General features: G+C 35.8%; 4 protein-coding genes across 7 annotated transcripts; 2 read left to right on the forward strand and 2 right to left on the reverse strand.

Moving 5' to 3' along the window:
* Positions 1-401: 401 nt before the first annotated feature.
* Positions 402-5,756, reverse strand: LOC118032309 (protein LAZ1). 4 transcript variants are annotated; one of them, XM_035036987.2, is made up of 9 exons: positions 5,570-5,722; positions 5,250-5,471; positions 5,094-5,150; positions 4,840-4,948; positions 3,718-3,902; positions 3,524-3,612; positions 2,942-3,203; positions 1,398-1,649; positions 402-1,141 (listed from the first exon to the last, which is right to left on the reverse strand). In XM_035036987.2, exons 2-9 carry the CDS (start codon positions 5,439-5,441, stop codon positions 782-784), a joined length of 1,506 nt encoding a protein of 501 aa, XP_034892878.1. In that variant the 5' UTR covers positions 5,442-5,471; positions 5,570-5,722; the 3' UTR covers positions 402-781. The 4 variants fall into 4 exon arrangements, 3 of the variants coding, with proteins under 3 accessions (XP_034892878.1, XP_073267472.1, XP_073267473.1); XR_004684639.2 differs by having other exon boundaries at positions 1,000-1,141; positions 1,398-1,561; positions 5,570-5,753; XM_073411371.1 differs by lacking the exon at positions 402-1,141 and having other exon boundaries at positions 1,441-1,672; positions 5,570-5,756.
* A 471-nt stretch (positions 5,757-6,227) lies between these two features.
* Positions 6,228-8,663, forward strand: LOC118032307 (uncharacterized). The gene is made up of 10 exons (XM_035036983.2): positions 6,228-6,391; positions 6,506-6,564; positions 6,652-6,692; positions 6,791-6,822; positions 6,958-6,986; positions 7,485-7,521; positions 7,786-7,842; positions 8,080-8,156; positions 8,250-8,323; positions 8,406-8,663. Exons 1-10 carry the CDS (start codon positions 6,308-6,310, stop codon positions 8,423-8,425), a joined length of 510 nt encoding a protein of 169 aa, XP_034892874.1. The 5' UTR covers positions 6,228-6,307; the 3' UTR covers positions 8,426-8,663.
* A 778-nt stretch (positions 8,664-9,441) lies between these two features.
* Positions 9,442-12,948, reverse strand: LOC118032306 (G2/mitotic-specific cyclin-2). Its single transcript, XM_035036982.2, has 11 exons — positions 12,821-12,948; positions 12,575-12,639; positions 12,354-12,489; positions 12,127-12,172; positions 11,912-12,025; positions 11,698-11,817; positions 10,805-10,894; positions 10,314-10,535; positions 10,127-10,225; positions 9,843-10,021; positions 9,442-9,756 (listed from the first exon to the last, which is right to left on the reverse strand). The coding sequence occupies exons 2-11, from the start codon at positions 12,627-12,629 to the stop codon at positions 9,615-9,617; spliced, it is 1,203 nt and encodes a 400-aa protein (XP_034892873.1). The 5' UTR covers positions 12,630-12,639; positions 12,821-12,948; the 3' UTR covers positions 9,442-9,614.
* Positions 12,949-15,321: 2,373 nt separating this feature from the next.
* LOC118032305 (U-box domain-containing protein 15) lies at positions 15,322-19,114 on the forward strand. The gene is made up of 4 exons (XM_035036980.2): positions 15,322-16,136; positions 16,255-16,371; positions 17,181-17,606; positions 17,773-19,114. The coding sequence occupies exons 1-4, from the start codon at positions 15,801-15,803 to the stop codon at positions 18,826-18,828; spliced, it is 1,935 nt and encodes a 644-aa protein (XP_034892871.1). The 5' UTR covers positions 15,322-15,800; the 3' UTR covers positions 18,829-19,114.
* Positions 19,115-19,469: the final 355 nt, after the last annotated feature.

The raw sequence follows: 19,469 nt of genomic DNA on the forward strand, positions 1-19,469 counted from the left end.
AACGGGAAGTTTATAATGCATGCGAATCCAACTAAGCCAATGAAGCCTTCCATTAAGCAAGACCCTAGTTGGAGTCCCAATTAGATGGTAAGATATTTGATGGGTGAGCCTTGCATGGGATCGATAAGGACATACAAGGTGGTGGCTCTGTTGAGTTTTAATTTCACGTTTTTGGTGGTGGACCTATTGTTCAAGGTTTTGTGTAATGACCTGGTGGTTGAGATTTCGCCGATTCGGGAGCTTGATTGGTGGAGGAGCTACACGTACAAGGAATAAACAACGCATGGAGTCGTAGTCATGCATTGCTGGGTTTTTTTTAATCATTTCTTCGTGATGGAACAGGCAGACTAAATGATAGATGATCTCTCATCTTTTATGGCCATTAAGTAAAACAGCACGTGAAGTCCAAATATTGAAGTACATAAACGTTAATTTAACAACAGTAAAACGTTAAAGTAACTCAATAGCTGTGTTGGTTTTCACAATCAGGGCTTTTAAAACTTTAATACAACATTTCGAAAACCAAATATGTGATACATGCCTAGCAACCCCATCATGAAGGATCTTACAGTTGATGTAAAGATGGATTCAGATGAAAATTTGAGATGTTCTCATGCATGTCAGCCAAAAACCATCCCATCGGAGAAAATTAACAGCTCATGTGATTGGGGTGCCAGGACAAGACATCTTTTTGACTTGAGTTTCCTCCGGTTGTTCTTTGACCCCTGATCTGATACCCCTGAATTTGTTTCCGTAAAAAATGGAATAAAGAAAAAGGACTCTAATCTTTAGTGACCCATCTACGACCCCTGACCTGATATGCACCATAGCTTTGATCGCTGCTACTTTCTCCCCCGCTTTCTCCACTGATATATCCTGATTTCCTGCGGTGGTGCTTCTTCCCCCTTGCTAACCCAGTGTCACTGAAGCTCCCATTTAAAAGAGGGTCATCAATTCCACGAATGACCCTCCGTGTGGGTGAAGATGTTGCTATGCAACTATCATCCTTTGTTCTTCTCTTGTCTTTGTTGTGCTGCTTCATATTTTGAGAAATTCTATGCAGTTTCTCGTTGAACTTTATAATTCCCTTCTCCACAGGCTCCACTGCTTGGTTTACTGTGAACCTCACATCATTCACAATCTGCATGGGAGGCAACAGCTGATTCAGCAGGAGATAAATGTGATGTCACGTGCTTCACCAAACCAAATTAACAGTGCACATTTCCAGATTTGTGTTTTACACTGTAATTTTATCACATTTTCACATATGGACATTGACTGGCCTTCAGTTTAATTTATTACTAGACTGTTTACAGTATCAATAAAGTTTCAGGTTAGTGACTGCACAGCTATACTCCAATTGCATTCTTATTATAAGCTAAATGAAAGAAACTTACAAATCCACCACCACCAACGACAACATCTCGTACACTTTCTTTTATGGTCATTCCACTCCTAACATCAATGTCGGGTTGAGGAAGGCGTAACTTTGTTGGCCGCTCACTGTCTCTAACCTCATCAGGATCTATGGGGCAATCAACAGATACATAATCTCCAAGAACTGCAACACTTCCAGGAAATCGGTCTCCCATTAGCTCATAAGGCTTGGCAGGGAACACATACAGATGAACAATAGAAGCAATGCCCATCTGTGCTGGATGGATACATTGACCTGTTAAACTTCAATATTTTGAATGAGAAAAAAAAAGGCAGCTATAAACTTTATTGAAGAGATCTAGACATTGGTGACTGTTGCACTCCCCAGGAATATTGTAACAATAGCTACAAGAAAACTTCACCAATCAAATTTAACCATTAACACATATGTAGCACATTGCAGTGAAAGACACAGGACCAACCATAGTTCATAAATTTGATTACACCATAACCATTAAACAGGAGGCCAAATGGCAAAGTTCACCAGCATGTCTCGGTGAATAATCACTGTAACTTTGTATCAGATGCCTCTCATCTATTCCATCGCTAAACCTACTGCAGAACACCCATACTAGTAGAATAACATATTTTTTTCACGTAGTTCTAAAGCAAATGACAAGGCAGAAATCCCCAGAACAACAAAACAAAACGAATTGCCCCATAAAAAATTCTATAAGCAAGTTTAAACAGCCATATAACAGAAATTATCAGTCTGGCCCTGCCAAATAATGCAAAGTTGATGTGTCCAGCATTTCAGATTGCTAAGTCCTTGAGAAATGACATCCTAGATATGCTACATGAGCAACCAAACAGTACATCCACTTGAACACCTTTTATTTTGTCCTTTTTCTTGAATGATAAGATTAGGCTCAAGTCTACTTTATTCAAACTCTTCCTCTGCCCTTCACCACTTAAGCTAAAGCCCAAGGGCACTGCATCCAACTCCTTACCACCCTCCTTCTGAACTGCGACATCTACGACCATTATCTGCTCCTCTCCTCACTGCATCCCCTTATTTCAACAACTTGAGACAGGCTGCACTGGCCCTAAATTGCAGAACACTGCCAATTTACTTTTTACTTGACCCTTGCCCTAAAGCTCATCAATCAGCAACATGCCATAGTTTCCTCTCTGGAGAAGCAACTAGACAAGCATTTCCAGTTCCCAGAATGCTTAATTTTCTCATATAACCATCCACAAATAATAGAAGGCACACGAACATGCAGGGATGTTTTATTGAAAAACAAAATCTTGCTTTTGCTCTGTCATAAGAATTCCAACACTCAAGTTGGAATTACATAACTTTTGCATTTATCTTGTGATAAAATCTTGACTTGTCCATGAAAAAAACCTGGTGGCATTTAAGTAGTTCAGAATTTTGATTCACCCAAGACATTAACCTATTCACTTACGGCAACAGATTATCTTGCACCACCAAGAGCAAGAATAATATACGTATGGAACAGAACAGAAAAGGAGATACTATGGAATGGAAGCTATCTACCTCTATACAAATGATGAAGTCTTGGATACTTGACTTCAATTGCAAGCCTTGAGCTATAGGACTTTTGAATAAACCAAGAGAGTAGAGAAGAGCAATTGCCACTCCTTGCCACCAAGTCAAAAATACAATTGATTTAAACGTCAGGAACTTGTATAAAGGTTTTATGTGAGCCAGTTCATCCTTTGTGGCAGCATAAAATTGCACCAAACAGTACAAAGCCCAAGATTGACTGAAATTTAGAACCACCGCCATGTAAGGATACCTACAAAACCAGGGGAATGCTAAGGTATTCAGTGATTTTTGACAAGAGATATGTGTTAAAAAAGAGTACACATCAATTGGGCCAGTTTAGAAGTAGGAATCATTATATACACACTCGCAGATAAGACAACGAGTCCACATGGAATGACCATTTTAAAGAATATGCAATTAAACTATGAACCAACAGGTACATTGGCATAAGGATGATAATTCTCAACCTCAATCATTCCCATGAAAACCTTTACAGAAAACAAAAGGTTCAAGTTTCAATAAAGAAAAGAAGCAATGGACCACAAATGTAAAAATCAAGATCAGCTTTACCCGCATCTCAATTTAAAATCTCCTTCACAATATACACCAAAGGCTTCAAGAAGTACTGCTAAAACTGCTGTCAAAGACTTTATTAACATCTGCCAAAAAAGATACAGATCATAATCTTTTCCAATCCAAGAATGCTGGAATTGGGAAATGTAAAAAGAGCTGCAAAACATAGAACTTCTCAAAAGAAAACATACATATTGAACAATACCGAACTTTACAACTTGGTAAAACCACTGACCAAGCTTCCATGGTTTAAAGATATAATTCATTGGAAAAGGGTGTTTTATAATTCCCCTTTCGTGATTATGTTCTAAAAGGGGTGCCTTAGAACTTGAGCGACCTTCTCTTTCCAAAAACTCAATAGTTCTTTCTTCCCCACCTTTAAGAAGTAGACAAAAGAAAACAACTATCAATAACAATATCAACACCAGAAGAATAAACAAAATGAAATCAGGAAAATAATTAAATAAAACCATAGGAAAATACCTCATCCATATGTATAAATACAAAACTATAAAATCATAGAAGACCAGTATGTCTTGTTAATAAACAATACTAAAAATCATACAGCAACTAGATCAAACTTTTACTTCTTTATATAGAACAAAACATCCACTTATAAACATGATTATAGCTTGCAATTTGACATAAATGCTGTAAGATGACATTTCAAACTAGAATGGCACCCAGCCAGACGTGCATTACCACACGTGCAATGTAGAATGTATTTGACTATGTTCACATATTTCTCTGAATGTGTACGGAAGAAGCATGAACAAATGAATCCAATACATCATAATAACAATGCCAGAGAATTTCTTCCAGCCAAACTTGCCAATTTCACATCTTATATCACTTTACCCATAGATTATTTAAATACATGGGCACATGTTTTAATTTTTGCACATTTCAAAAGAAACTAGCACACCCTTGAAATTGTCAGAACAGGAACAAATACATAAGCCATGTTCAACAAGTTTTTTTTTTTGTTTCATGGCAGCTTGTATTCAAGAAAACTCCATCATGACCATCTGGGGCCTTAGGACCAAAAAGCTTGACTACAAACCATAGAAGGAAACTGTCTTCGGCTGCTAAAAAAACCCCAAGATTCTGACTTCCATAAGAGGATTCATGGACAAAAGCATGGAAATGTCAATTCCATGAAGAGGAATATATCAGACCATCCAGAATTAGTAAACAACTTCAAAGAACTACCGCTACAGAATCTAGGAAATGACAAAATTATACGAGATGAATTAAACTGAATTTCGGATAAAACCCTTCATTGCACACACAACTTTTAGTAAGAAACATACCTAAGCAAGCAACAAGGTATCTTCCAAAGCAATACATAGCAAATGATTCATAGCAATCCCGCAGTATTTCGATATCAACACTAATTGACGGGTCCAGCAATGAAACAAACTATTCAAAATAACCCAAGTTAGAAAAAAAAAAAAAAAAAACTTCCATCCACCTCTCAAAATTCAAAAACTCAAACAACCCATCATTCAAAATTCAAAATTTTCACAGAATAAACCTCAATCAAGCAGAACAATCACTTACTCACCGATTCTACAGCATAGCAAGGAACCATAAGGATAACCCCGATCAAAAACTTCTGCTCCTGAGAGGTAAAAAGAGTGTCAAACAGTCAACCAACAAATATCAGCAAACTCATTCAAAACCGAAAGCAGGGCAATCAAACAAGGAAACAAATAGTCACCTCAGGATTCCTGTACGCGGAAAGATGCTCGAACAAGAGGTAGAAAGACGAAGACAAGGTTACAAGTACAAAAGCACCAGCAATCAAAGTATCCCATAAGGGAATTGAGAATGTCAAAAGATAATAAACTATGAGCTCCTGTAAATACTTCATCGCCTGCTTCTCTCTCAAATGCGAAATATCATACAGCATAATTTGAATTTCCCAATATCCATAATCAATCTAAAAAAGATGAGATTTTGAATTAAATTTCTAATCAACTCATTCATCAATCGTAATAGAGAATCCAAATCAATGAAAGTTGAAAATAATTTACTTACAGCTGAGTCCAAAATGAATTGAACAAGGCAAGGAAATTGGAGGGGTGAGTGGGAGTTAGGCGAAATGATTCTGCTCCGCGACAAAGAAGGATTTTAATTCACTACATTATGGTGTAGGGAGGAAAGACTTTCATAAAAAAAAATCGCAGCCATTCAGCTACTTTGGTCCCTACTACAATATATTTCTGATTAATGATTATAACAATTCACTTGCCAGTGAATATTTTTGTTGTTTCCATTTTAGGAGCAGGTGATATCTTTATATAGTTTTTCTTCAAAAATCTTTATCATAATTTGCAATTAAAATAAAAATGAGACTTATTTGAATACTTACGATTAAATCATTTAATAAACAAATGTGATTTGATTATATATAGTTTTTGTTTCAACGTTAGTGTTTTAAGATAAAAATGATAAATATAAATGAAATAAAATTACAATTAATTAAAATGATGAAGATAAATATCTAAAATAAATCTAAAATAAATTTTTATTTTTTAAAATAAAAATAATCTTTTTTATCCGAACTATATTAATTTCTTTTATCTCAAAATAACAATTAAATAAAATAAAACCATACATATTAGTGACTTATCTAAAAAGAGTCTTTCGATTTCAAATGAAGTTGTGATTCTGGTAATATCTTAGGGACGATATTGAGGTTTGCCCAAAACTTTTTAAGTTGAGGACAAATTCAAGGAATAGCAATAGCTATTCCAGTTGCAGGCAGCTAGGAAAATGGAGAACACGAGTATGCTGAGAGAATGGTTCGAGCGAGTTGACTCTGAGAAAACTGGAAACATCACTGCAACTCAGCTCAAGGTCATTCTCCTTCTCCCTCTGTCTTCTGTTTCTCTTCTTCTTTTTTGTAGCTTAAAAAGGTTAACTCTTTGATCAACTTAATTAATTAACCATCTTATTATTAATGATAATCAGAGTGCCCTTGCTGTTGGTAATCTTGAATTCCCTCTCTCTGTTGTCCAGCAAATGATCAGGTAACCCACTTCCCGACTCTCTTCTTTAATCTCTCTTTTAATACAAATCAATTGATTTAACAAAGTTATTCAATTTTTGTGTTGTAGGATGTATGATTTTGATAGGAATGGAACTATGAGTTTTGATGGTGAATTTCACTTTTTCGGCTTCAAGTTTTAGAATTTTGAATTGGGTTTTGTTTATTTTTTCCTGATTTGTCAAATGTCTTTCTTTTTCTAAATGCAGAATTTGTTGGGCTTAATAAGTTCCTTTTAAAGGTTTGTGCTTTCATCATGAATTGTCCATTTCAAGAAGTAAAAGGCTATATTTTTGTGCGTTATGTTCTTATCTAGCTAATTATGAAATACTCTTGTGATGTCTGTATTTGAGTTTTGCACTCGTGTTCTTTGCAGGTTCAACAAGCTTTCTCGGATCTCGAGAGGTAAATTTTAGTGGCTTTTCTGCTAGAAAGTAGACTTTGATTGTTTTGTCTCCTGCCTTTTAAACTGTTTTCATGGTTTGATGTAGTCTAGCCATATAAAAGCATTAAAATAGGAATAGATAAGATAGCTATCTTTGTTTCCACATTAATGATGAATGTTAGCTTTGGTAGAGGCTGAAATGAAATGTGATTATCATTTGGTTCTCTAGTCATTTTAGTATGGTTAGTCATTGGTTCTGGTATTTGGTTGGTGTGAGGGCATTGTTTAGCAATAAAATCTTCTGGATTCATGGACTGTTTTCAGCTTTGAGTTTGTTTGGCTTTACAAAATCTGAGCTTTTGAAATGTTGTGTTTGAGTCAATGCTAATATCTGCAATGATGAGCAAGTGCTTGAACTCTACATTTTTTTCCTGTCTCTCTTTTCCTAAATTGGAAAAGGTTGGATTTGCTTGTGTTAAAATAAGTAACTGGTCTTTGCTTCTATCTTATTGTTACAGGGGCCTTGGATATCTTGTTCCTGATGATGTCTACAAGGTAGTTTTTTGAAGAATGTTATTTAGCTGCGACTGAATAAATATACTTTTAAATGCTGCCCATGATTCTTGGCACAATATGTCTTATGGAAAATATATTCCTACATTTATTATATAGTTTACCTAATCATAATCTCCATGCTTCTGTTTAGATTGTTCTTGTTTCATGAGATATACTTGAAATAGAGTACATGGGTTTCTTCAGTTTCTATTCTCCTCTTCGTTTCTTGATTATCTGGTTTCTCATGACTCAAACTTGTTGCAGGGATTGGTGAAGATTGGTTTCTCATTGGACTCTCCTTCTTTTTACACAGTTTGTGAGGTAAAGGCCTTTTCTCTCTCCTATATTATGGGTGAGATCATAAAATTATGTCACAGATATTATATGCAACCTTCATTCTTTAAAGATCTGGCTTGATGTTATGTAGCATGGTTGTATATGGAATTGTATATTTAATTTACTTTTGTTTGATAACCCTATCAGTGGGGAACGTATTCCTGCCATTCTCTTGATCTTGTTACAAGTGCTGAAATGTGAAATCTGCCCTTTGTTGCTCAGAGCTTTGACCAAAAGAAGAATGGAAAAATTCATCTAGATGACTTCATATGTCTCTGCATCTTTGTACAGTCTGCTCGGTGTGTGTCCCCTTGATCATTTATGATGCATTCTTTAGATCGAATAGTCTACATTAAGCTCTTACAGATAATTTGTCATTTCTTTTGCTGCAGGAATCTTTTTAATTCATTTGATACAACAAAGCAAGGCAGAGTTACTCTTGATTTCAATCAGTTGGTGTACTGTAGTAAGTAAAAACCAATTCAATATCAACATAAACTACTTGATATCATGGTGCAATTTGTTAAGGTTATTTCTCTGTCGTGCAGCTGCAAATTGTAGAATATGAAATCACCAGCAGTGCTCAAAACTTCCATGCCCGTTCATACTTCCAAGTTAATAATGATTGATGAGCAGGACTGCATGTTCTTTAACAATGTAAAACATTGTGGTCTTGGGCACTAAAATTTTCTTCCCTGGTGTTTATTTTTGGGACGAGGCCATTGTCAGTTTTATTCTTATGTATGATAATAGTTGAAAGTACATATGTTGATAATAACGTTGCCATGATAGCTATTTCATTGTCACAGCTTTGACTAGGAGCCATGCAAAATTATAGTCCAATAACTGAAACATGTGAGAAGATGCTCTCCAGAATCCAAACCCCAACTGGCCTTGTGTTTTTTAAGCTCATTGTTACCCGTGGCATGATTGGCTTCTACAGAAGAGCCTGTGTAGACTGTGGATAGTGCTCTTTTTTACCGTTCTTTCTTTCTACAGAAGAGCCAATATTTTTCGTTCAAATTTATGTTATTGAAATCATGCAATGGGGATCTAAGAAGATGTATCAGCAAAGGATTATAGTTCTGCTAGAAATTTAGAGTTTGTTTGTGATCAATGGTATCTTGAGAGTTTTTGAGAGACGACTACCATCTTGTTTTATATATTTATGATAGGAAAAAAACGATTTATTTCGTAATTTTCACGAACCTGGTAGTTAGGGAAGGATTTTTAAATGAAAAACTCATAACGTTAAGAAATCCACAAGGATACACTCTTAGGTTGCTATGTCGAGAGACATAAGAGACATGTCTTATGTTAATTTTTCCGATTCTAAAATAATATAAATTTATTTTATGTCGAGACAGAAGAGAAATGGGAACAAAGATAACATATTCTCGTGTCTTTTAAATTTTAAAAGGATATAAATTTATTTTAAAAGCCATTTTAAAAATATAATTTATTTTATAGCTTTATTTTTATCGCTACGACTAAATATGTTTTTGTCGACCGTGGAAAAATTAGATAAGCTATCTTTTATCTAGTTATAAACAGAGCTGTACTAGTTAAAATGAACAGTGCAACTTTTCACCCCACAAGAAAGAAATAACCAAATTTTTCTGTCATTCAAACCCACAACTTGCGAATTAGAGGTACGATATTGGACCGGTAATATACAAAAGTATGTATATATATGAACGAAGAGAGACTCGAGTTGTTTCTCAGTTGCAAGCAGAAAGAACTCCTCAAATAGGCGTTCAGAGCCCCCCTAAGAGAAATAGGGCTGGTTCAGCTTTTGCTGCATAACCAAACTTGGATGTGCTGTACTTCCTATGAACTCCAGTGAGTTTCCCATATCCAGCTTTCTGATGGAAACTAACCATCATTCTTGAGCATTCCCTACCGGCATGTAAGAGCAATTCATCAGTAGGAGAATTAGTCTGGTTACAAAGTTGAGGTAGTAATCAATGATGCAAAATACTCACAAAAGCTGATCTTCTGTGTAGCTGGTGTGCCACTCGCTGGTTTTAGACCACTGCTTAAACTGGTACAGACTACACTGAGCAGTGTAAATCGCTGCAGCAGCTAGTAAAGATGGGGGGAACCTAAGCATCTCGTACTCAACTAGGCACACCTCAATTATGAAGAAGGAGAGAAGCTCAAGCTGTTCAATTCATGAGTAAAGCCATTACACATCAATAATTTTAAAGTTGAATTTGTTTTTCCCCAAGAACTTCTAATTCGATAAAAACCATCACTAGTGAGTTACCTTCTTGTCAGATAGAGCTGCCTTGAGGAATCTCTTCATGAACATATAAGGGGTTGGCACAGACATTTTGAATTGTAAAGTGTTCACCATTAGTTTCTCCTACAAGAAACATTAAAAATAGTTTTTTTTTTTTAAATGCCACTGATGGAAAGGGAGAAGGCAAGTAATGACTACGAAGAAAAAATACCATATCGAGGACTTCTATCCTTGTGTAAGCGTTGTCTGATATCAGCACAAAATCTTCCACGAGTGGGACTGAGACCTCCTCATACTTGCATGCTAATAGCATTGCTGTCACACCAACAAGTTGAAGTTTCTTTCTGACCACTGTGCAACGCTCCAAGAATCGGTCAATAAGATTGATGGCTAAGAACAATGTCTCGTCCATAAGCTCAAATTTGTAGTGGACCTATTGAACAACCAGACTTCTTTTATTAGATAAAGGATGACAAGGTTTGAAAACCAAAAATTAGAGATGGACTAGCTGTTTCTATTTGATGTAGCATTAGATGGTGAATTAGTAAGATGGTGAATTGTCATTAAGGATACTGGTTAAACATATGGCAATTGTTTCAATTTCCACGGAAAATTCTGTCCACAGAAGTGCTGTTAAACGAATCAAAAAGTGAATTCCAACATTTTCCTTCAAAGAAACAACACAATGTCAGAGGAATATACCTCAATAAGCCAGTCGATAAGGATGGCCCTCATCTTCTCGTTGATGTCAAATTGACGATCCATGTAAGTTGGAGAGACACAGCCAGAGCTCTGCATAAATGAATAATATTCAATAAACAAGATTGATCCATGTCCCACAGAAGATTGCTGCATCCAATGAGCTACTTGTTTTGGAGGAAATTCATGCCGAAAGGATACTTAGCCTTTTGGAAATCAAGTGGTATCACAATAGAATTTTAATTAAAATTTCGTCTTTTTTTCTCAAGAATCCACATCTTTCAAAAATTCAAGAAAAAACAAATAAGCCTTAGATGCATTTGTTAAGAAACAAAGTAATACCAATACAGAATGACTCATCAGTTACATATTTCTAGCGTGGATATCAATCATGACTAATCAATCAGATGTTACTTTCCACAGTTAGAAAGAACCATTGTTGAATAAATCAACAAATGGATTAGACTCATAGCATATCTAATCAAAGTCATTGCACACACGTGTGTGATGTTTCTACTATACAAACCTCACTAGTAAATTGACTAGTACTTTCAGTAGCTAATTCAAGCTTAATGCTGCTTTGGATCCAGATAAAAGAAAAACCTTTTACTTCATTTGGAACATATGCAAAGGATCATCCAACACACATGAGCTTCGTAAAAGTAAATCCTATGAGTTGAAAGGTTTTTCTTTTTCTGTGTATTGTCTTCATACAATTATGCCCATCACACATTGAGGCTAATAAATCCCATCTTTTATTGCTGATACAATCAACTCTAGTGACATTTTAGATTGATGGCATTTTTACTCAACATTGAGACTAACACAAGGTAGTCTCAATGTACAAAAGCTGCGAACAAGTATAAGGAATGAATTCCTAATGCAGATTCGATTACCTCAGTTTTCTTGTAGTAGGCATATATGTCATCTATATACTCAACAACTGCCAATGTATCTTTCAAATCGCCACAGTCAATATCCACAATTGAGTCCTCTGCATCCTCCATTTCAACCTCCTACGAAAATTCAATGGAGTTAGTGATAGTTTCCTTTAGCCCACGCGCACTTAAAAATCTTATTTGAATGTTTAGGCTTGATAAAAAGATATACCATCCTATCAATTTCATCTAGCATAGCCTCTGTGTGCTTCACAAACATCGGTATCGCAGCATCATCATACTCTTCCACTTCTATTACTGAACAGTCTTTAGATTTCCTAGTCTCCTGATATCATGATCAATCCCAACAGTTCAAGTCAATTTCATGTTTTCACCGAAACATCAATTCAATTTGCTTAAGAAATAATTAAAACTATATAAATTTACTTCATAGCATTGTTGCTTGTTGCTGACCATTTCTGCTGCCATCTCCCTAAACAAAAAATTTAAGTGAATTACTTGCAACTTTGGAAAGCATAACAAATACTGAGTTCTTTTCACATATTTTTTGTTTCCTACGCATAATACAACTCAGATAAACAGGTGTGATGACATAGTTGTTTCAATTAAGGAAATAAATCCAATAAAAATGAAGTTGATGTTATAGGAGTTACTCTGAGCTATCTCTCTTGTTGACCACACATGGGAAGTGAGCAGCCCCAACAACGTTCTGATTGATGCTGGCTAATGCCCTCCTTTGATTCAGCCCCATGTCCTTCACAAACTTCGAACCCCTCATTCTTGGTCCCTCTACAAGACCAAGAAAGATTGATCTAAATAAATAAATACTTCAACTGAAAAGCTGCAAGAAAGACAAGCAATATTGCCAAGTTACCTTGAAGGTTTAAAGGTACAAAGAGACCAGGATTGTTCTCGTTTGATCCACCCATCTTCAAGAAACTGGAATCAACAATAAAAGAAAAATCCCTTTAAAAATCATAGAAAATCAAAACACATTCATGATCCACCATATAGTAAAGAAAACCAAAGATTTTATGATACTAAACTGCAAGAAGCAAAAAAAACCCAGTTCAGCATTGGATCAAACTGGATCAAAGGGCATGTATTTAATCTTATTCACCTTTAATTCCAATCTCCAAGCAAGAACAAGAAAGAGAAACTCGCTCTCTCTCTCTGAGCTCCGGGGTCTAGAAGAACAAAAAGGAAAGAGTTTTGAAAATAACGGCTAGTAAGAAGTGACCGTTGGATTATAATAAGATGAAAAGTTACGTTGGTCTGTCAACGGTTAAAATAAGGAATCTTTGGGCCATAATTGGAGCGGGCAGTTTCTAAGCATTAAAAAAAAAAGCCCAGGTCCGCTCCTAATTCGTGGAAGCTTCCCAAGTAAGTAGTGACCGTTGGATTACAACATTTCTATTTTTATTATTATTATTATTTTTAACGGAACTCAAATATTTAGAGTGATATCAATGAAATAATACAAATCTATTTTATATCAAGCAATTTGGATTTATTCTATTAAGATTTATTAATAGAAAATATTAAGTTTCCTGCAAAACAAAGTTATTTTCTTATAAAAAAGTACAACTCAGATGGAATTTATGATAAAGACATGGATATAAAGATTTAGTTAAGAGTTGTGATCATACCTTAAGAGACAAAATCGATACAAAAAAACAAACAATTAATTGAGCAAAAGATGGCAGCAGCAGGCAACTTGAGCTGGCACTCATCAAGAGTCTACCCCCCGATGACAGTTCAACAGGACTTCCAACATTATTTGCCCTCCTGGAGTGTTTGTGCTTCCAATTTTATTTTATTTTGTTGTTGTTGTTGAATTAGTGTTCCTTACGATGATCCCAAATTACCTTAAATTAGATAATTAAATTTGCCACCCGTGATATAGATGATCCTTACTATGTTTCTTGAATTATATTACCCTTCTCCCTTTTTTTATTCAGCGATATTGATTCAATAAAAAATAGGAATTAACACTCAGTTTTGTTAGTACCCTCCAACAAATCCAATTAAATCTTTTACTTGTTTTTAATTTTGATTTCAATGAGTCATATAAATTCAACTAACTCATTTTTAAAATATTATGTAAATGAATAAAAAAGACTTCAGAAAGTCTTTCGTCTGCCTATCTTTATAGACAATACCATCCATAATCTTTGAAATTTGAACATGAATTTTATTTCATCATCCATAATCAATGAACGACGAGTTTGATGCTCTTTTACACAAAGGAACATGGTCCCTGGTTGCTCTTCCTCCTAATGTCAGCATTGTGGGCTGCCGCCGGGGATACAAAATCAAACATCTGACCATTCATATAGTCTTGTCCTTGGTTGTCTCCATGCAATGGACGCTTAAACAAATAGATATACATAATGCTTTCCTACAAGACAGGTTAGAGGAGAAGGTCTCTATATATCAACCACAAGGCTTTGTTCACCCCCACTACCCTTCTCCTCTTTGCAGATTGTATAAATCTCTGTATAGTCTCAAGCAAGCTTTATGAGTCTAGTTCTCACATCTCAGTGATATATTATGTGAGCTTGACGTTGTTCAATATTTATTCACGTAACAGTACTTTCTTATTACCTTATAAAGATTATAAATGGACTCATTATATATATATATATATATATATATATATATATATATAAATAAATAAATATAATCCTAAAGCATTAAGGAGGCTTGCTTCTTTTTTAAAAGCTATCAAATATCTTTAAATTTATATAACAAAAGATATATATTCTCAATCCTTGATCCTTTAATCAAGATATTTTTCACCTTCAAATCCACTTAATGTTCTTTCCTTGAAAATCATACAAAAGGCGATTAAAAAAGGGGACCCATCCGGGGAAAAAAAAAAAAAAACAAAAAAACAAAGTGGGGAGGGATCCTTGGATCCACACATCAGATAAAAAGTCGCACGTGAAAACGCGTCTCCTTGTCTTAAAACCGCGTCAGCTCCTCATGCATTTTATTCGCAATTTGAATTATATAATTTCATTAATATATAAACTTCATAAATTACCCTCACAGTAACTCGTTTACTTTTATTTTATAAGTCTCTGCAACCCTAAGAAACACGTCTGTGTATGTTAATCCCATTCCAAGAAAACTCACAAGATTTAATTGTTAATTAACATAACCTATTTAGAGAATAAGTTATTTCAGCGGATATATTGGTATAATAAAACATCACAATGAAATAAATCCTTAAATCTTTTCTGGTGATGCTATAGCTTAATCTCTTACTGCAATTTATTAATGATTCTTTGTTCATGTGTTAGAAAAACACGTGATCAGTTCCTATGTCGTCATTCTAAATGGATGTAATGTAACATAAAGAAACTCAAACAAACCATCCTATGATTAATGGCTGAAATAAGAAAAAACAATAGAGAATCATTAAAACAAGAAAAACCCCTTATATGTTGGGCGTGTTTACGTAAAAGAAAAAAAACTCATTCCAGATCCAGATCTTGTGCAAGGCTCGAGCGGGTTAATCTCAGATTTAAGAAGGTTAAAATGATATAATTTTAATTTTTTTAAAAAAATAATAAGCAATTTTTTAATTATATTTTAATTAAATTATTAGTCAATTTAAATTATATAAATTAGATCGGGGTTTAACCTACCAAACCGGCTCGGTTAAATAACCTTGCCAAAGGGCCGCCGAAAAAATCAAAGCATGTAATGTAGGCTCTCTCGTGCATGTAACTCACAGTAACATTAACAGGCCATACAGATTGGATATAGACATAGCACATGAACATACACGCGTATATCTTCCTAGATTTAACTGTATCTTTGCAAATTTCCAAAGCATTAATCCTTGTTTCAAGCTCCCTAGCTAGCTGCTTCTGTTTCTTGCATTCTTTTCTTGAGGAATCTATGCATCTGTTTTTGGTTCCAGCCATGTGTTGATTGACATATTTGTATTTTTTTCCCCGGATCAATCCGTGTTTATTATACTAATATGAGTGTGTTTTTCAGTAACTGGGTTGATTGATTTAAGATATATTTAGAAAGTTAAGGATCCCCTTTAGGACATTAAGCTTAGCTTGTGTGGCTAGCGAGAAATGGAGAGGCAGAGAGTGATGGAAAGAGGAGAGAAGGCAGGCGTGTCAAGTTCATCCAATGGTGGAGGTGAAGTTGATGTTGTGGTGGAAATGATGGATGTGATTGAGGCCGTTGGATTGTATGTGGGGTACAGGAGGACACAAAGAAAGGAGTGCTTGAACTTGGTGAGGAGATTGAAGCTACTACTTCCTCTTTTGGAGGAGATAAAGGAGATTGGTAATTATAAATTGGTTCCTAGTGAGGGTTTGAAAACTAGTTTGGATAATTTCAAGAAGGCCCTTTTGGCTGCTAAGAAGTTGTTGAAGAAATGTAGCTGTGGAAGCAAGATTTATCTGGTCAGTGTTCATTTTTGTCTTTTGCATTCTTGTCTCTCTCTTGGTTTTTCCTAGTGGATTTGTGTTTCTTGTTGTGGGTGATCAAAAAGTGTTTATGGATTGTGTTTAACTCAATTAGGCAATGGAGAGTGAAGCAGTGATGAGTAGCTTTCACGCTGTCTATGAAAAATTAAATCAGGCTTTGGATGATTTGCCCTATGATGAGATAGGGATCTCAGTTGAAGTTAAAGAGCAAGTAAGTCTACTTCTCCTTCTTGTCTTTTTTTCCCCTTTTGCCTTGGTGTTTCTTGAGGATTCTGGAGTAATTAGTTAAGTCCCCATTTGGTGAGGGCTACAGTTCAGAGAAAGATTTGGCAGACTATGGTTATGGTTTCTTTTTTCACAGTTCTAAATCTTGTCGCATACTTCAAATTTTGTGATTGAATCTGAAATGGGAAGCTAGGAATGCTCAAAATTTAGTTCTCCCTTCTGTCATTTCATTTTTGATGTCAAAAAGGAAAAAGGGTACATATTTATGGAGCACTGGCCTTTTGGCCCATATTTCGATTGTGAAATAATCGTTGTGAATCGAGCTTTGGCACCGAGTTATGCAGAGTAATATTGCATGAGTCTAGTAGCCTCCTTTGACAGAAGATGGGGTGAACAACCGATTTTGTTCTCATCTTCTAAAGGAGTCATGATGATTTACTACCAGATTGATTTTAGCGATGTCCTTGCATAGGCATGCCATGTTGCTTATGTAAAATATCATGTAGTCTCATGTCCCTTTCGCAATCGTGGGTTTGTGACAGTTGTTAACGGTTCTGTTTCAAAGCATTATCAGAAGTTGTCGGGTGAATCGTCTATTATGTTGCCAAACGGTATAACCGCTTTCATCTTTCACATAACAATGCAGATGTTGTGATTCAAGGAGTAGAAACTTTTCGTAGAAAATTGGACTTTGTTATTGATAATTGAGAAATACATTTTGAGCTGTTTGTTGAAATTCCAATTGAATCACATCTCCAGTTTTACATGTGTGATTGTGCTATTGATGTGATTCAGGTTGAGCTAACACGGATGCAACTTAAAAGAGCAAAGAAGCGATCCGACACCCAGGATATAGAACTGGCAATGGATATGATGGTTGTATTTTCTAAAAAGGATGACAGAAATGCAGACAATGCAATCCTAGAGAGACTGGCCATCAAGTTAGAGCTGCATGCTGTTCCAGACTTGAAAGCAGAAGAAGTAGCAGTCAGGAAACTAGTTAACGAGAGAGGAGTTCAGAATGCTGAAAGCATCCAGCAAATTAAAGACCTTTTGGGAAAATTCAAACAGATTGCTGGGGTTGATGAAGCCGTTGTTCTTGATGGCCCTTTTTCTTCGAAAAGCCTTCAGAGGTGTCGGTCTTTGCTTATCCCTCATGAATTCCTATGCCCAATTACTCTGGAGATCATGGTGGATCCTGTCATTGTGGCAACTGGGCAGGTAATCTCACATTAAACGACTAAGATCCTTTTGATCAGACATGTCACCGTTGAATAAACAAGTTTTTTAAGAAAGTTTTAAGGCTACAGAAACTGAAGTAGAAATTTTAAATATTCCAGTAACTATTATATGGAAGCTGAACCAGATTTTTCTTTTGTTTCAAAAGACTTATGAAAGAGAGAGCATACAGAAGTGGCTAAATTCTAATCATCGAACCTGCCCGAAGACTGGTCAAACTTTGGGTCATTTGTCTCTAGCATCGAATTTTGCACTCAGGAATCTTATACAGGAATGGTGTGAGAAAAATAACTATGAACTGCACAAGAAGGATGCTTGTTTAGGCTCTGATGGCATTTCTGCTGAGCTTAAAGAGGAAATCTCTTCCTTGGTTCAAAATCTGTCCTCCAGTGAGTTTGAAGTGCGACGAGAGGCCATCAAGAAGATCCGTATGCTTGCAAAGGAGAACCCAGACAACAGAATTTTGATTGCCAACTATGGAGGGATTCCTCCGTTGGTTCAGCTCTTGTCCTATCAAGACCCCAACATTCAAGAACACACTGTAACAGCTCTTTTGAACTTGTCAATTGATGAAACAAACAAAATACTTGTAGCCAGAGAGGGGGCAATTCCTGCTATAGTTGAAATTTTGCAGCATGGAACAAATGAAGCTAGAGAAAACTCTGCTGCAGCTTTGTTTAGCTTGTCAATGCTTGATGAGAACAAAGTTCTAATAGGAGCTTCGAATGGAATCCGTCCCTTGGTACACCTTTTGCAGAATGGGACTATACGAGGTAAAAAGGATGCTGCAACTGCACTCTTCAACTTGTCTTTGAACCAAACCAACAAGTCCAGGGCCATTAAAGCAGGTATCATACCAGCACTGCTCCATTTGCTCGAGGAGAAAAACCTTGGCATGATCGATGAAGCCCTCTCCATATTTTTACTCCTTGCATCACATCCTGAAGGGAGAAATGAAATCGGCAAACTATCTTTCATCAAAACCCTTGTTGATATCATAAGAAACGGGACTCCCAAGAACAAGGAATGCGCCCTATCGGTCCTTCTCCAGCTGGGGTTGCACAATTCATCCATCATCCTAGCAGCACTTCAGTATGGTGTGTATGAACATTTGGTAGAGCTTACAAAAAGTGGAACCAACAGGGCTCAAAGGAAAGCAAATTCTATATTACAGCATATGAGTAAGTACGGACACATTCCATGAAATTCTTGCAGCAAATTAATAGATCGATCATATCTAGCTTCCTATAGAGAGATGCCTGCTTGTGTGTATGAGGGTATATAGCACAACCTTTTTCTGTGTGTCCAGCACCCAATATGGTTTTTTTTTTGCACCATTATGTAGGACTGTGTATGTACTGTGAATACACCAGCGTAAGAAATTCTTACAATTCTGGTGATGATAGAAATGTTTATAAAAGGCTGCCAAAAGCAAATAAATGGCTGCCCATCTAGTAATTTTAACAAAGCTTTTTTATCTGACAAATGAGAGACAACTCGTTTGGTACTTGTTTGTTGATTCAGTTGATGTCTGGCTACTCCATAAATTAATTATATAACCCGTGCTAAGCTGTAACTAGGATTCCAGGTTAATCTTTAACGTAAGATAAAAAAAAATGCTGATATTATGGATACATGCATACCCATGCCTGTCAAAATATTTAGAGCAGACTATAAAATCTCAAAATCCTAACACAGAAAGGAATTCATATTCCTGCTTTAATTGGGCTAAACCCTGCCGGATGTGTGCTCTCTTCCCTGTATATTTGCATGTATAACTGGTCTCGTATTTTATTTTTCTCCAAAGAAATCTCCCTCTCCCCCTCCATAAGGAATTCGGCATTC

The sequence above is a fragment of the Populus alba genome, chromosome 9 (assembly GCF_005239225.2).
Source record: "Populus alba chromosome 9, ASM523922v2, whole genome shotgun sequence".
Lineage (NCBI taxonomy): Eukaryota > Viridiplantae > Streptophyta > Magnoliopsida > Malpighiales > Salicaceae > Populus > Populus alba.

What these genes read in the sequence shown, in the direction of transcription:
- LOC118032309 (XM_035036987.2), bottom strand. Translation starts at nt 5,441, where the DNA reads ATGCTGTATGATATTTCGCATTTGAGAGAGAAGCAGGCGATGAAGTAT. An exon ending in CTTGCTATGCTGTAGAATCG is followed by an intron (nt 4,949 to 5,093) that starts GTGAGTAAGTGA and finishes TATTTTGAATAG; the next exon opens with TTTGTTTCATTGCTGGACCC. An exon ending in GATTTTAAATTGAGATGCGG is followed by an intron (nt 3,204 to 3,523) that starts GTAAAGCTGATC and finishes CTGGTTTTGTAG; the next exon opens with GTATCCTTACATGGCGGTGG.
- LOC118032305 (XM_035036980.2), top strand. Translation starts at nt 15,801, where the DNA reads ATGGAGAGGCAGAGAGTGATGGAAAGAGGAGAGAAGGCAGGCGTGTCA. An exon ending in GTGGAAGCAAGATTTATCTG is followed by an intron (nt 16,137 to 16,254) that starts GTCAGTGTTCAT and finishes TAACTCAATTAG; the next exon opens with GCAATGGAGAGTGAAGCAGT. An exon ending in CAGTTGAAGTTAAAGAGCAA is followed by an intron (nt 16,372 to 17,180) that starts GTAAGTCTACTT and finishes GATGTGATTCAG; the next exon opens with GTTGAGCTAACACGGATGCA.
- LOC118032306 (XM_035036982.2), bottom strand. Translation starts at nt 12,629, where the DNA reads ATGGGTGGATCAAACGAGAACAATCCTGGTCTCTTTGTACCTTTAAAC. An exon ending in TAGATGAAATTGATAGGATG is followed by an intron (nt 11,818 to 11,911) that starts GTATATCTTTTT and finishes GAATTTTCGTAG; the next exon opens with GAGGTTGAAATGGAGGATGC. An exon ending in TTATCGACTGGCTTATTGAG is followed by an intron (nt 10,536 to 10,804) that starts GTATATTCCTCT and finishes GTTGTTCAATAG; the next exon opens with GTCCACTACAAATTTGAGCT.
- LOC118032307 (XM_035036983.2), top strand. Translation starts at nt 6,308, where the DNA reads ATGGAGAACACGAGTATGCTGAGAGAATGGTTCGAGCGAGTTGACTCT. An exon ending in TGGAACTATGAGTTTTGATG is followed by an intron (nt 6,693 to 6,790) that starts GTGAATTTCACT and finishes TTCTAAATGCAG; the next exon opens with AATTTGTTGGGCTTAATAAG. An exon ending in TTCCTGATGATGTCTACAAG is followed by an intron (nt 7,522 to 7,785) that starts GTAGTTTTTTGA and finishes AACTTGTTGCAG; the next exon opens with GGATTGGTGAAGATTGGTTT.